The sequence below is a fragment of the Balaenoptera ricei genome, chromosome 11 (assembly GCF_028023285.1).
Source record: "Balaenoptera ricei isolate mBalRic1 chromosome 11, mBalRic1.hap2, whole genome shotgun sequence".
NCBI lineage: Eukaryota > Metazoa > Chordata > Mammalia > Artiodactyla > Balaenopteridae > Balaenoptera > Balaenoptera ricei.
The window spans coordinates 765946-779720 of record NC_082649.1 but is presented as its reverse complement, the minus strand read 5'-3'; the positions used below and the strand labels follow the sequence as shown (position 1 = coordinate 779720).

Genomic DNA, 13775 nt, shown 5'->3' with positions numbered 1-13775 from the left:
CCCTCTGGATCTTTCTTTATTTTTTTATTTTTTTAAAATGTATTTGTTTGTTTTTTTAGTTTTGGCTGCATTGGGTCTTACTTGCTGTGCACGGGCTTTCTCTAGTTGTGAGCGGGGGCTACTCTTCGTTGTGGTGCATGGGCTCCTCATTGTCGTGGCTTCTCTTGTTGCGGAGCACAGGCTCTAGGCACGCAGCCTTCAGTAGTTGTGGCGTGTGGGCTCAGTAGTTGTGGCTTGCGGGCTCTAGAACGCAGGCTCAGTAGTTGTGGCACACGGGCTTAGTTGCTCCGCGGCACGTGGAATCTTCGCGGGCCAGGGCTTGAACTCGTGTCCCTTGCATTAGCAGGCAGATTCTTAACCACTGCACCACCAGGGAAGCCCTGGATCTGTTTTTTTAATCTGACTTTCATCTCTCGCTCACGTATTTCCCTTGACCACCTTACAGTCTTTGTCCTTGTGCCTTTTAGGATGAGGCTGTGACAGCTGCTTGTTTAGTCTGTGCATGGGCAGAGTTGGTCTGTATATGCTTTTCCTTGGGTGACGTGGCTGCAAGTAGTCCTTTCTGGGAGGACCCTTCCATGTTAGAGTCTTCGGTTCTCTCTTTCCAGGGCTCCTTAGTTTCTCCAGAGTGATTCTTGTTACCCGGACAGAGTGGAGTTGGGTGAGAGGGTTGGCACCCTCCTCTCTGTGCCTGGTGTCTGTCCCTCAGTCCTGGTCCCTTCTGTTTGGTTTTGTGAGAGATTGAACTGATCTGGCTGATGGTGGGGTGAAGGCAGGGGCCACTGTCTAACTTCACTCTGTGAAAAGACAGACAACCAGCAGCTGTTTTTCTCTGAACCCACCCTTCCCTTGTCTTCTGGAGCATCTGAAGCCTTGAGCACTTGAGGAGTTCTGTGGGTTTATTAGTGAGGTTTTCTCATTTCCTGGTTGCCTACTGTGCGCTAGGTGCTCTGCTTTGCTGGTATTATGTATCTGATCTTTGTTGTAGCCTTATGGAAGGTTCTGTTACTGGCCGCAGTGTCCATATATGAAAACAGAGGTTTGGAGCGGAATTAGAGTGCCAGGACTAGAGCGCAGGGCATCTGAACTCAGAAGCTGCACTTCTGCCGGCTCCGCATTGGGACAGTTAGCAAGTCTCTGCTCCTGTCTGCGTGTCGAAAATGTCAGTGTATTGATTTGAACACATTTAAAAGAGTTGCTACACTAAGTCTAATACAAAAATAAAATGAAATTCAGTACAGCTATGAGAATGGAGATGTTCTTTAATTTTATGAATCTGATTAGTTCAGAATGTGCTCCTTCAGGAACTTCCAGCATATACTTTGGGTGCAACAGGTGGTGGCATGGAGCTCCGGGGGACCTTAGGTTCTGTCTGTCCTTACATCAGAAGTTTATGTTCTTGATGTCTCCCTCCCAGTACTAGCTAGTGTCCTTACTCACCGTCATGTGCAGGAATTGTTGGCAGACAGACTAACTGACAGCTAAAAAACCCAGCACTGTATGTTTGCAGAATACTGCTGTGTTTTGGTACTGAATGTCTAGTTCTGGCATTTCTAGTTGCTGCTCATCTCAGTTGGCACTAACCCTTTTTTCCTTTCTCTTCTACAGATTACTTCTGTAGCTTGACCTCTGCTTTCCTCAACAAGCAGAATGTCTCGATCACGACAACCCCCCCTTGTGACAGGCATCTCTCCAAATGAAGGAATCCCGTGGACAAAGGTCACGATTAGAGGAGAAAACCTGGGAGCTGAGCCAGCTGACCTCATAGGTAAGGGCAGGGACGATGCTGTGTGTTCATGGTGAATGCATTTTTATGTTGGGCAACTGAGGCAAGATATACTGTTTTGAAATAGTGAAGGTGATAGAAAAACACCCCTGAGGTCTGTACAGGATGATCTGAATAGACATGAAAGAATTATTTGGTTTTCTGATTTTTCTGTTAAAATCATTATTTTGTCAGATCTTGCCCGTATTGTCTTTCGCCTGGTCCTTGAGAAAGTCCCCCACAGCCGAGGTTTGCCTCCTTTCCTCGGGGTTGGCCTCTCCTGCCAAGACTGCCAAAACAGCCGCCCAGCTCTTCTGGCCTCCCCTCATACGGCTGTCTGCTCTTCTCAGGTGCCGGGTGAACTAGGCCTCTTCTGTTCCTTATTGCTCTCGGAACCAAATCCAAATTCCCTCCACCCAGAGGAGCCTGTGCGCTCTGCCCGGCCGCACCCTGGGACCGGTGGGCATTTGTCTGCACCCGATGCCCATTGGGGCGGGAGCACCGAGCCTCCAGACTTAACAGCCACAGGCTCTCTGCAAACTCATGCCCACCCATGGTTTTCATTAGGTTCCCCTAATGTTTACATATTCAGAGCAAGCTACATTTTAGTTTTTAGGATCAGTTTATGCTGTTTATCTTCTTAAGCCCAAGGATGCGAGCGATAGAACACTCTGCATCCACTTGGCACTGCATAAGTGTTTTTTGATTTTGGTTTGCAGTGTGCCCCCTTCCTCTGGGGGAGACCCTTTCCTGCTGGTTATTTCAGTATTCTGGTCTGTCAGTGGTTCTCACCTGGCTTGTCTTCATCTTCTCTAGAACTTAAAAAAATGCTCTTGCCTTAGCTGCTAAGTCTCAGTCTGTAAAGATAGAGCCTCATCATTGCTTTTTTTAAAACACAGATGAGTGTCAGGCACGGCCAGGATAGAGAGCAAACCATAAATATCGGTGTGTGGTCAGTTTGGGTTATTTTCATGTGAACTCTGCATGAGGGTGTGCAGATACAGATAGATTTTCAGATACATTCAGAATAAGGAAGGGAGGCACCTCAGTATGTGCTGCTGAATGTGTATTCTGATTTCCCACACATTAATTTATTTGGATTCAGACATTCTCTTGACTCATTTCATAATTTATGAAGGACCCCTTGGTAAATACTAGAGATTATGAGTTGGAGCTTGTTTTTCTTGCATTATAGCTGCTGGTTGACACATTGTTTTTTGGCCATCCAGAAATCCCTTGGAAAAGAGAAAGTTGATTAGAGCTGGGCACCATGGTTAATTACTGAGTCTTGCCCTCCCCAGCTCGTTCTTTTCACTAGTGTCACTTAACTGTGTCTCATTTTATACTGTTTTCTCTAGCTACGGTTTTTGATTCTTCAGTAAATAAAACTTAAGTTTATTATCCTTATGAAGGTAGTCTTTCTTATCCTATGTCTTGGTTCTTGACAAAGCTCATTCCAGGTTGTTCTTTATCCAAAGTGGAAAAATCCCTAGAATTCATGGAAATAGACCATCTGGACGGAGGTTCAGTTTAACCGGCAGTCACTGAGGCCTCACACGTGACTGCTGCCCGTCAGCGTGAATGCCGAGCTCGCTTTAGCTTTGGGCAGTGCGGTTCCTATTTGACTGAGCGCGCTCGACTTTTACAAACCTGCTAGTGTAGCTTTCAGCCTGCCCATGTATTGCCAAGAAACCACTTTTTAAAAAAGCAAACTTAGCCTACTAAATAATGTAAGTGTTTTTTATTTTAACTCCGGTGACATCTACACTAGCCAAGTAAAATACTACAAAAACACTTTATTTGGAATTCTACAAGTTACTTTAAAAAAAAAAAGATGTTATATTTCATGAAGCAGATTTCTTAGCAAAACATGTTTAAGAAATAGATCGTATGATCTTATTTAATTTCCATGCATTTAAAATGATCTGTTTAAATCTATGTTTTAAATTATATGGTGATTATTAACTTTTTTAGTTAAAATGCGGAACAGATATTAAATCTGAGGAACCTTGATAGCAGCTACAACGAGATGAATAAACTGTTATTCCGGGTGTTTTTCCCAAAGTTGCATCATCATGGATATCATACATGTTTGCTCATCTGAACATGTTTTTAAGACTTTATGTCTGTATATCTGAAATCTCCCATTTCTCAGTTTTAATCGTAAGATAGCTCCCCAGCAGGGGACTTATATTAGGAACTTTAATACATTAAGTCCTGACATTGGGTTGCATTATTTCCTTTCTAAAGTTAGTATTTAAATCACAAAAATCTTTTTGATATTGTAAAATTTAAAAATATCAAGTTATGCATTGACCTGGAGTGATATTGAAATATATACCATCTATAACTAAACAGTTCATAAATTAAAACATTTCCCATTTATATAAAAAAAATACAGAGACTAATTTATGTGTACATAAAAATTATCTGAGCACTGTATGTATTGAAGTGTTTCACAGGCTTACCTTGGAGATGGAGAGGAGTTCCAGGGGGTGCTTTCAACCTCTTAAATGGCTTAAATTTTTCATAATAAAAATTGAGTATCAAGAAAACTAACAAACACTCCTATTTTGAAAAATAATTTTGAATTATGAATGCATTTAAAAATGTGTAAATGTCATTACACATTTAAAAAGCCAGTGGAAAACTTAGTCCTAAAGGAACTTTGAAGTGCTGTCATTAGAAAAACTGAATTCCTTACATGAATAAATAATAATAGATGTCTTAGGGAAATCTCTGAAATTAATTATTTCAATAAACGTCTTGAAAGTGGAGTTGTTTTTATTCCTTTATGGTTAATATAACATTCTTACTAAATAGTGCTTTAAGTTGTAACAAAAGATGACTTGAATCCCTCCCTACATTTTTTCAACCGAATTCGGCCTAAGTTGAGGTGTTCCTGGTACCTGATTAAAAACAAAAAAACAAAAAAACTTGCATTTGCTAAACTTGACTGCCGAGCTGTATCAAAAGTTAAATGATGAGAAAAGAAGGTGCGAGTGTCTGGGTGTTTGCTGAATACACTTCAGTCTATTTTCTCCATGAATGTTTATCACATTGGTTTCTGTTTTGCAGAAATGCATGTGGTGGGATGATGGTCCTCTGCCTGGGGCCATGTCTTCCCTGTCTGCATCACAGTTCACATGGGTCTGGGCAGAGATGCCAGGCGCGGGCTGAGATTTTGGGAGCAGAGTGTAGTACAGCAACAGGACCATGAGGGAAACATTTAGGCAGCGTGGACCGCCGTTGCAGGAGTGATAAAGCAGACATGAAAAATGCACTAGTAATCCAGTAATGCCTGAGAACAGTTACTGATTTAACAGACTCCAGGCTGTGCTTAACATAAACTACCAACTTCAGTTCATTCTGTAATATCATGTATAATTGAACACTAGGAAAAGTATGTGCGGATTATTTTCAGGAAGATGATAAATATTTTTTTTAGGGAATGATGTACACATTTATTAATACACTTTAGAGCTTTATAGCACTAACTTGGACTTCTAAAAATAACAATAATTTCCTTTCTAATACCTATGAAAGCAATCTAAGATTCTCATAGTTAAGTAATCTGGAGTGCCTAGACATTATTATGGTTATTATTTTCTAATTCCAATGATGTTTGAAGAAACTTAAATATAATCTAAAAGAAGTCTTAAATATTAGAGAAAAAACAGACAAATTCAGTAGAGACAATCGTTTATTTGCAAATAATATTGGGTATATTGAAGAATAGAAATAACTAACTGACGTACCAGGAAATGCTATTTCTAGTTCTGTTTTTCAGTTCATGAAAAAGGCCTGGCGATACTAACAGAAGAATTGTCTTTTCATGAAATAGCCGTTCTTTTGGACTTTGTTACATGCATGCTTTTACTTTCAGGTCTGACAATTTGTGGGCACAATTGCCTTCTGACAGCAGAGTGGATGTCTACAAGTAAAATTGTATGTCGCGTGGGACAGGCCAAGAACGACAAAGGAGACATTATTGTCACAACCAAGTCAGGTGGCAAAGGAACCTCCACAGTCTCCTTCAAGCTGCTCAGACCTGAGAAAATAGGTATCATCTCCCATGACTTTACTCTAAAGAAGAAAATAAAAGTGGGTTTTGTCTTTTAAAATTGACAACTGGTAAATTAGTATAAAATTTACTTACTCTCATATGTCATTAACTTAGATTCAGTTTATGTTTATTTTTTCAGGAATGGGATATTGGTTAAAGTTTGCATTACTTTTGAAAAGGCAGTTTGCTGAGCTAACGGTAAACTCTAAGGATGATAAGCATTGGAAGAACTGTTGTTCTGTCCTGTGTAAAATCTGTTCATTTAACATGTCGAAATGCCAATTTTAGTTTCTTGATCTTGCATACAATAATTGCATTTCTTGCTGTGATACAGATAAGATTTGAGGTGAAATACATACCTGGTTTGGCCAAATTAGCCAGTAATACCTAAATAATGTTCCGTTTTCCTTCACTTTCTGAGTCCTTTGAGGCCCTGACAAGATGTTGCCCACCTAGGTGTGCCTCTGGCCTCCAAACTAGAAATCACACTCTTCTTGTGCTCTAGAGCCCCTCCTGTGTTCCCTTTGTGCCCTGAACCCGTGCTTCCTTGCCTTGGGGCAAAGAGCTTGGTCTGAGAAGCCGGGACTGATCACACGAGCAGTCAGCTGTGGGTGGAGTGGAGTCACAGAACCACCTACCTCAGAGGACTGAATGAGTTAGAACATTGGAGAAAGTGCTTAGCATAGGTCCTCACACAAACTAAGGGCTGCATAAATTAGTGTTTTTAATTATTCGTTTCCTAGCTCTTTATGTATGTGGCATCTCCTCTGCTAAAGTAAGAATACTGTCAGATTCATCTTTGTGGTCCTGTAATGACTTGCACATGGTCCGTACTTGATAAATATTTGTATAATGTAGGACTATCACAGGCATAATTAAACCCAGGCCGTACTTCTCATATAGAAAAGCAAAGAGTTTTGCAAATTTTGTTTTCTGTCTTAGAGCATAAAGCCTTTCTTCAGCATTATATCCTTAAATTCCTCGATTCTTTTTAATAAAAATTTGAGGAATTTAAGGGAAAACCAAAAATGGAATTTACATTTATGTACATGTGTGTATGCAAACATATATACGTACAATATTCTTGTTTTTGTTTACTCACTTTTATTTAATGTCTTTGAAAACCAAACTGTGAAATTAAAGCAGGAACTTGTTTCCAGTTTTCTGGAGAAACTTAAAAACATTTTGACAGAATCCAGCATCATCTTGTATCATGTTTATACAGCAGATGAAGAAAACTTATTTGAAAATATTGATTTTATGCTAAAACTCTCTGCCCAGGACTCAGCACAGCACAGGCTCAGGAAAGGCCTATAGACCTGAACCTGGGAGTGTCTGGGCCTGAGCTTACCCTCTGGCAGAGCTTCCTTGCATCATCCTGGCAGACCTGTGGGTGCCCATAGAGTTAGAAGGCTCACAAGGAGCCCTCTGGTCCCCCGGCCCTGCGCTCTGCTCCGCCCCCTCGCACACTGCCCAGCCTCTGTTGCGGCCCGGTCCGAGCCACAGGAAAGAGGGTACTGTTTTCAGAGATTATATTTTGTTTTTCCTGAATATCCTAGTCATTTCCATCACACAAGCCGTGCATTCCGTGGAAGTTGTTTGATTTCTTTATATTGATATAAGGTTTGTTGGGTATTTTGTTGATGTACCAAATTAATTGTACTGCTTATTATTTGTAAAATACATTTGTTTTAGCAGAACTTTTTCTCAGAGGCTTAACTTGTCTTCTGTATTGAATAATGGTACAGTGCAATCAAGAGATGTTATTTTTGCCTTTTTATAGATTTTTTAGTGGTTTTAATTAAGCTACCAGCCATTTAAAAAAAAAAATCTGGAGCTTTTGTGCCTTCAAATCTTTAAAAAATTACTGTAGCATGCATTCTGTATTAGGTCTTTCAACAGTAAAGCAGAATGGTAAGACTTAGTGCCTGGGGAGTGTGTATCTTATTAAGGCTGTGCTCCTCATTTGGTAGGTATTTTGGATCAGTCTGCTGTGTGGGTTGATGAGATGAATTACTATGACATGCGCACTGACAGGAATAAAGGGATTCCTCCCTTGTCCCTGCGTCCTGCTAATCCACTCGGCATCGAGATTGAAAAGTGAGTACTGCCTTGCCTCCGTTGTCTTTATTTCTAGCTGCTGAAAAGTTCTGTGCACTCAGAGTGAAGAGAGTCAGGCTCCAGGAACATCCAGGGAAGCACAGTTGAAGACACCACTGTTGTTGGGAGTCGGGCATCATCTCTTGGAGCTTGGTCAGCTTTGCTAGACCGAACCTTCCAATTGGTTAGAACTGTCGGCAGAAGCTACTTACCTCTTCAGTTTTTGAGTTTACATTTTGTGAAGAGGAAAAGTATCTTGAAATTTTGAATAACTAATACTTTTAATGATATGAGAATTAATGGGTTGTCTGGAGTTGGTAAGTTTAAATATTTAGATGGTACTTGAGATTAAAACAGAATTTTCCATGTGCTTGATTTTTGCTTTTGATTTTGAAATATTTGACCGTAAGTAGAACCAAGGTAGTCTTGTCATTTTGCTTACAACCCCTACCTGTAATTCATACTTAATTCAGACTTACTTTACCAGAATTGTGGCAGGTAAATCTTTCAAGATGTCTTGGACCAAATCTGGAATTCCCTAGTACAGTGTTTTCATAGATTTTATAATCAGTGCCTTTATCCTTGCATCTTCCTTAGTCAGTTCACCTAACATGTTAGTTGTTTCTGACTTGTCTCTTGGCCTTAGTGACTCTGCTGGTGAAGTTACTACCGAAAGTTTCTCCATAAGCATTTCTGCAGGCGACAGATTAGTTCTGCTAATGCTTTAGCCATAGTTTTATTTTAGGTTTTTCTAGGTATGGAGAAAGTTGTCCACTGATCTTTATATATTTAACCTTCAAGCCTACACTTGAAGACCATTAGTAAATCAAAAGTAAGCTGCTTTTTCACCTGCTGGGGTTTGCCCTGGCTGAGAGAGAGGGAGCATGTGTTTGTCTTGGGAAGTTGTCCTGTGTTGAAAAAGGCCTGGGGTTTGGCAGCTTTTAGTGAGCGGGGACTGTCCTGGGTCACAGCTGGGAAGCTCTTTGGCCAGCGTGGGTCATTCTGGAGCTGTTCTAAGGGTTTCAGTGCCCGATAAATTAAGAGTTTAAGGATCAAGAAGGTCCAGGAACGAAAAGTAATTGCTGGGTCTTTATTTGAGCATAGTTTCCTGCATGAATGGACTTTGTGGTTGAGAGTAAGCCTCTCAGTAGCCTGCTTCAGTGCCCTGGATTCGGCTTCTTTCCAAGGCCCACCGCAAAGGAAGTGTGGAGCAGAAGGGCCCTTTGGATTGTCCTTTTGTAAGGAAGATACAGTTTTGCACCTTTGTACAATGAGTATAGGAATATGGTGTGACTTTTGTCTGAGCCTTAGATGGAACTATCAAAGTTAGGATTAAATTGGTTACTTACTATCATAAAATGAATTTCCTTAATTTTTAGTTTAGCATGTAACACACCCCTCGTTTGATCTCTTTACCTTTTCATGTCCGCTTATTTTTTGATTGTCTTGATTGTTCCTGTTACTGCCAGTACTCACACAGGGGTTCGGCTTGAACTCTCTCTTACAGCTCTTTTTCTTAATACATGTCGGGATAATCCCGAGGTAACGTTGGTAACCAGCCAGAAGCACTAAAAGTGCCTGGCTCTTTAGAAGTTGTTTTTCTTCTTCTCTGAGGCAGTCTAGTTGGGTCTGAGCCCCTCTCTCAGTTTAACTCTTGGCCCTCCTGTTACTTGCAGGGTGACTTGGAGTCTGCTCAGCTTCCTCAAGGTGCAGACTGGGCGGCCTGGGTCACGCGGCGTGTGCGTTTCAGCGGTGGGGGCACTCACTCGCAGTGGGTGCTGGTTGGATGTTCGTCGTCGTCACCGTGATCCCCTGCTCTTCTTACATGTGCGCTACTCAGTGCTCTGCCCCCAGGGAAAGAATCTTCTTATGACTTAAGATTTCAGGGTGATGAATTGTATTCAGATCTTAAAATAGTATTATGTACATTCAAGAAGTGCTTAAATGGTGATAAAATTTACAGTAATATTTCTTTCAGGTTGTTCCTTGAAAGTTTCAGTAATAATTTGCTCAGCCATGGAATAACTAAAGGATAGTTTCTGAAAAGGTAAAAGCTTGACTCTCATACAAATACAAAATGCGCACATGTCCAAGCTTTTATTTAATTCATTAATTAATGGGAAAACCAGTGAAATGTTAAAACCAGTTCAGGGGGAATTCCAGAGGACAGACATAATGGGCAGTGAGGAATGCTGAAAGGTGCAACAGCGGCCGCTTCTCCTGCTCAGTAACCAGTTGCATCTTCACCTGACAGGTATTTCTGTGCCAGGCATCCCTGGTCAACATCACCCCTCCACTTCTGCTTCTGTAACAGAGCTGCAGAGCAGAGACAAGGCATGGATGGGGGAAGACAGGGGACCCTGGGCAGGCCCTCCAGACAGTGAAAGGATGGCCAGGAATCTTTTTGCCCATTTAAAGTCTTTCGCAAGTTTTCTGGTCAAAAGGAAGGGTGGATAGAGGGCTTCCCTGGTGGCGCAGTGGTTAAGAATCCACCTGCCAATGCAGGGGACATGGGTTCGAGCTGGTCCGGGAAGATCCCCCATGCCACGGAGCAACTAAGCCCGTGCGCCACAACTACTGAGCCTGCGCGCTAGAGCCCGTGAGCCACAACAAGAGAAGCCACCGCAATGAGAAGCACGTGCACCGCAATGAACAGTAGCCTCCGCTCGCTGCAACTAGAGAAAAGCCCATGTGCAGCAACAAAGACCCAATGCAGCCAAAAATAAAATAAATAAAATAAATAAATTCTAAAAACAACAACAACAGTATTCACTTAAAAAAAAAAAAAGAGTGGTAGAGATACTAGGAAGCAAGAAAATGGAAGGTGAAGGTAGGAAAAGGTATAGAAACCAAGAAGAAGAGTATATAGTTTGGCCAGAAAAATGCTTTTTCAGGTTCCTTTTCACCTTTTAAAGGTACTGTCAGGAAAACTGCATTTGTTTTATTGAAGTCTGACCTCAGATAGAGAAGCCTTATTTTAGAAAAAGAGAGTAGGAAAGGAAAAGCAGATGTTAAAATATTGGTGTGGGTTTTACTTCCGTGACTCTCCTAATATCTTTTAGATGAAAGCTTTGGTCCCTGTAGAGAATGGTGTTACATTGAGGTTAGAATCCTTGAGAGCATTCCCTTTTACTATGTCTTTTATTTCTGTTTATTAATGTCATTTGGGGTTTCTTTTATAATTAAAAGATGGGAGAGGACCTATTTTTAATTTTTAAAAAAATGTCATCAGAGAAGGAATAACAGGATTTAATTACTTGCTTGTTGGAATATACTAATTGAGAAGGTTTGAAGAATTATGACTGCTTGTTATAAAGTACCATGGTCCTAATGAATTACCAGACTAAAGCGGTGAGGTCGCCTCTGGAAGAGGAATCAGCTCCTGGTAATTACAGTGCTGAGTGTTCATGGCAGTTCTCAGCCCACAGTCAAATGTGCAGGGTGGGGCCAGGAGGAGCCCTGCAGCGCCGTGGCCAGTCCATGGGGCCATGAGCAGCGAGCGCGAGTAGCCGAATGCAGCGTTGCTCTTGGGCGTGAGGCAGAGGTCAGTGAAGGTTTTATCGGCGTGCTCAGCGTGCACGCCGCCGTCTTCCAGCCCACAGGCTTAACAGCTGGCGTCTGTGGGCCTCCTTCGGCTGCTGAAGTCCTGCATATTCCTAGAGTTTTAACTGATGTTCTGCACACATGGTGCCTTGATACTTATAAAAATGTTACTAATTACTCAGAAAAAAATAACTTCACTTTGCACTGAGACTAGGATTTGCTTGTAAAAAGTCTGTATTTCTGATTTACTACACTGTCACAAATATGCATTCTTTGCACTGCTTAAATTATGATGGAGACAAACTTAACTGAAAAAGAAGGTAAAAACAGGTTCATATTAATAAGTAAAAGCCTTCACTATGTTTTATTTCTTAAAAGTACTCTTTGCCTACTAGGAGAATATCTATAAGTAATGTTTTTGGAGACAGTACATACATGGGAGTTAGGGCCTTAAAATGGAACTTTGCCCCTCCTGTTTTTTCCCCCTCCTGTTTTTATGGGATCTGCAACCTTTTTGTGAAATTACTACCTGGGAAGAGCTATCTGGAGTAGTCAGTTGATGCACCACTCGTATCTTTATTTCCACGTAGGTTTTATGAACAATGCAAGTCTGACTTGCTCCTCATCAGTTTGGCTTTCCAATAGAAAGAAAAGGTGGCCAGTTTTCCTGCTCCATTTAGAAAACAAGGAAAGGTGACAAAATAATTCTTAGTATGAGTGTGGAAGGGAAAAGCCTTGGGTAAATTTACCTTTTAGAAATGTTATGAAAACAGATTTGTGGGCTGTGATGTAGTGCCTAGGTCCAGAAACTGTGTGAGACCAAAAAAGGAAAAAAACACAACGTAAAACAAGCTCATAATATTTAAGGTGCAGAGTAACACTGGTGCTGGAGTGAAAGCTATGAGAATTGAGTGTGACACACACTTGGAAGAGCCCCCCTTCCTCCCATCTTTCTACCTGCAGGTCAGGAGAGCGTGTTCGCCTCGGTGTGAGCACAGCGGTGCAGCTGTACCCAGGCTCCTCTGCGCGGGTAGTTAGACTTTCTCTCAGAAGGGTTTTTGTTGTTTTGCTGGCTCGCGGGTCATCACTGCCAGTCGTTCTCGTACTTGAAAGTGAACGCTGCTGTGTTGAGGACATTCCTGTTAATTTTGCTTCTGACCACTGGGTCGGTCAGGTCCGTGTACCTGGGTCTTCATGGCCAATCCTTTTCAGGAGGTGTAATCTGAGCTCACACTGCCATCTAATGGGGAGCGTGCGCTGTAGGGGCATGAAGCTTGTCAGCTGCTGAAACTGTTGGTTCCTTAATGAAAACACTTCCCATGTTTACATGGTAGACTCCGTGTTGCTTTCACCCTCCAGTTAGTGGGTTTAAAGTGTGGATTTAGTTTGAATCACTCAGAATATACCTTGCTGTTACTGACTTGTTAAGCCATCACTTCACTTGGAGGGTCAGAGCCTAAGATCCAGTTATTGTGGACAGAGGTTTAAGTTTTAACTCTCCAGACTTCGTGCTCCATTGACACAGTGCTTCTGCCCTTCCTCATGCTGTTACCAAGGCCATTAGCAATTTTCTGCATTCTGAATCAGTGTCTCCCTCAGTTTCTATTTTTCTGGATTTGTAGTTGTGGGTTTTTTCCATGCCTGAGATTCTCTGGTTCTTTAATTGGCAGTAGAAGTATGGGGTCCTGCTCTTGACTGTTTGCATGCAGCCTCTCTGGGGCTGTTTCCTGACTGTAAAATGGGAATACATAACTCACGTTGTTACAAGAACCAAATAAAATGGTTCTTATGAAGAGTCTGTTAAATATAGAGAACCAAGTGGAAAGAATAAAAATAACAGCAAGTAACATTTTTGAGCGTTTATCACGTGTCAAAAACTGCTAAGCCTTCCACACTGCATTACCTACTTTAATCCTCAAAATATTCCTAAGAGGAAGATATTATGATCCCATTATCCTCATGAATAAATGGAACCTTAGAGAGGTTAAGTATCTTCCTCAAGGTTATTCCGACAACGCTAGCCGACTTGTAAACCACTGCCGTGGGCCGTCTCTGCTTTTGTGGGTACACTCCTAAACCACTGCCGTGGGCCGTCTCTGCTTTTGTGGGTACACTCCCCACAGAGCATCGTTGCTTCCCGTGTTGTCGTTCGTTGTCTCTTTTCTCTGGATCTTTGTTTCACATTCATTTTGAGGTGTTTGCGTAAAAGATCTTATTTTGGGATAGACTCTTGACTCAGGATGGCTTCAGCTGTGAGTAGTAGAAACAAAAATTCATCCTGGTTTAAGCAAAAAAGATATT

The 13775-nt window shown here is 41.6% G+C and overlaps 1 protein-coding gene across 2 annotated transcripts in view; it reads left to right on the top strand.

Annotated features, from left to right (window-relative positions):
• Positions 1-13775, top strand: part of EXOC2 (exocyst complex component 2) — a 156064-nt gene that overhangs the window by 28542 nt on the left and 113747 nt on the right. For both annotated transcript variants that reach the window (XM_059937762.1, XM_059937763.1), the window contains exons 2-4: positions 1609-1768; positions 5652-5828; positions 7805-7931. In XM_059937762.1, coding sequence (XP_059793745.1) covers positions 1651-1768; positions 5652-5828; positions 7805-7931 — 422 coding nt within the window. In that variant the 5' untranslated portion in view covers positions 1609-1650. The remainder of the gene's footprint in view (positions 1-1608; positions 1769-5651; positions 5829-7804; positions 7932-13775) is intronic.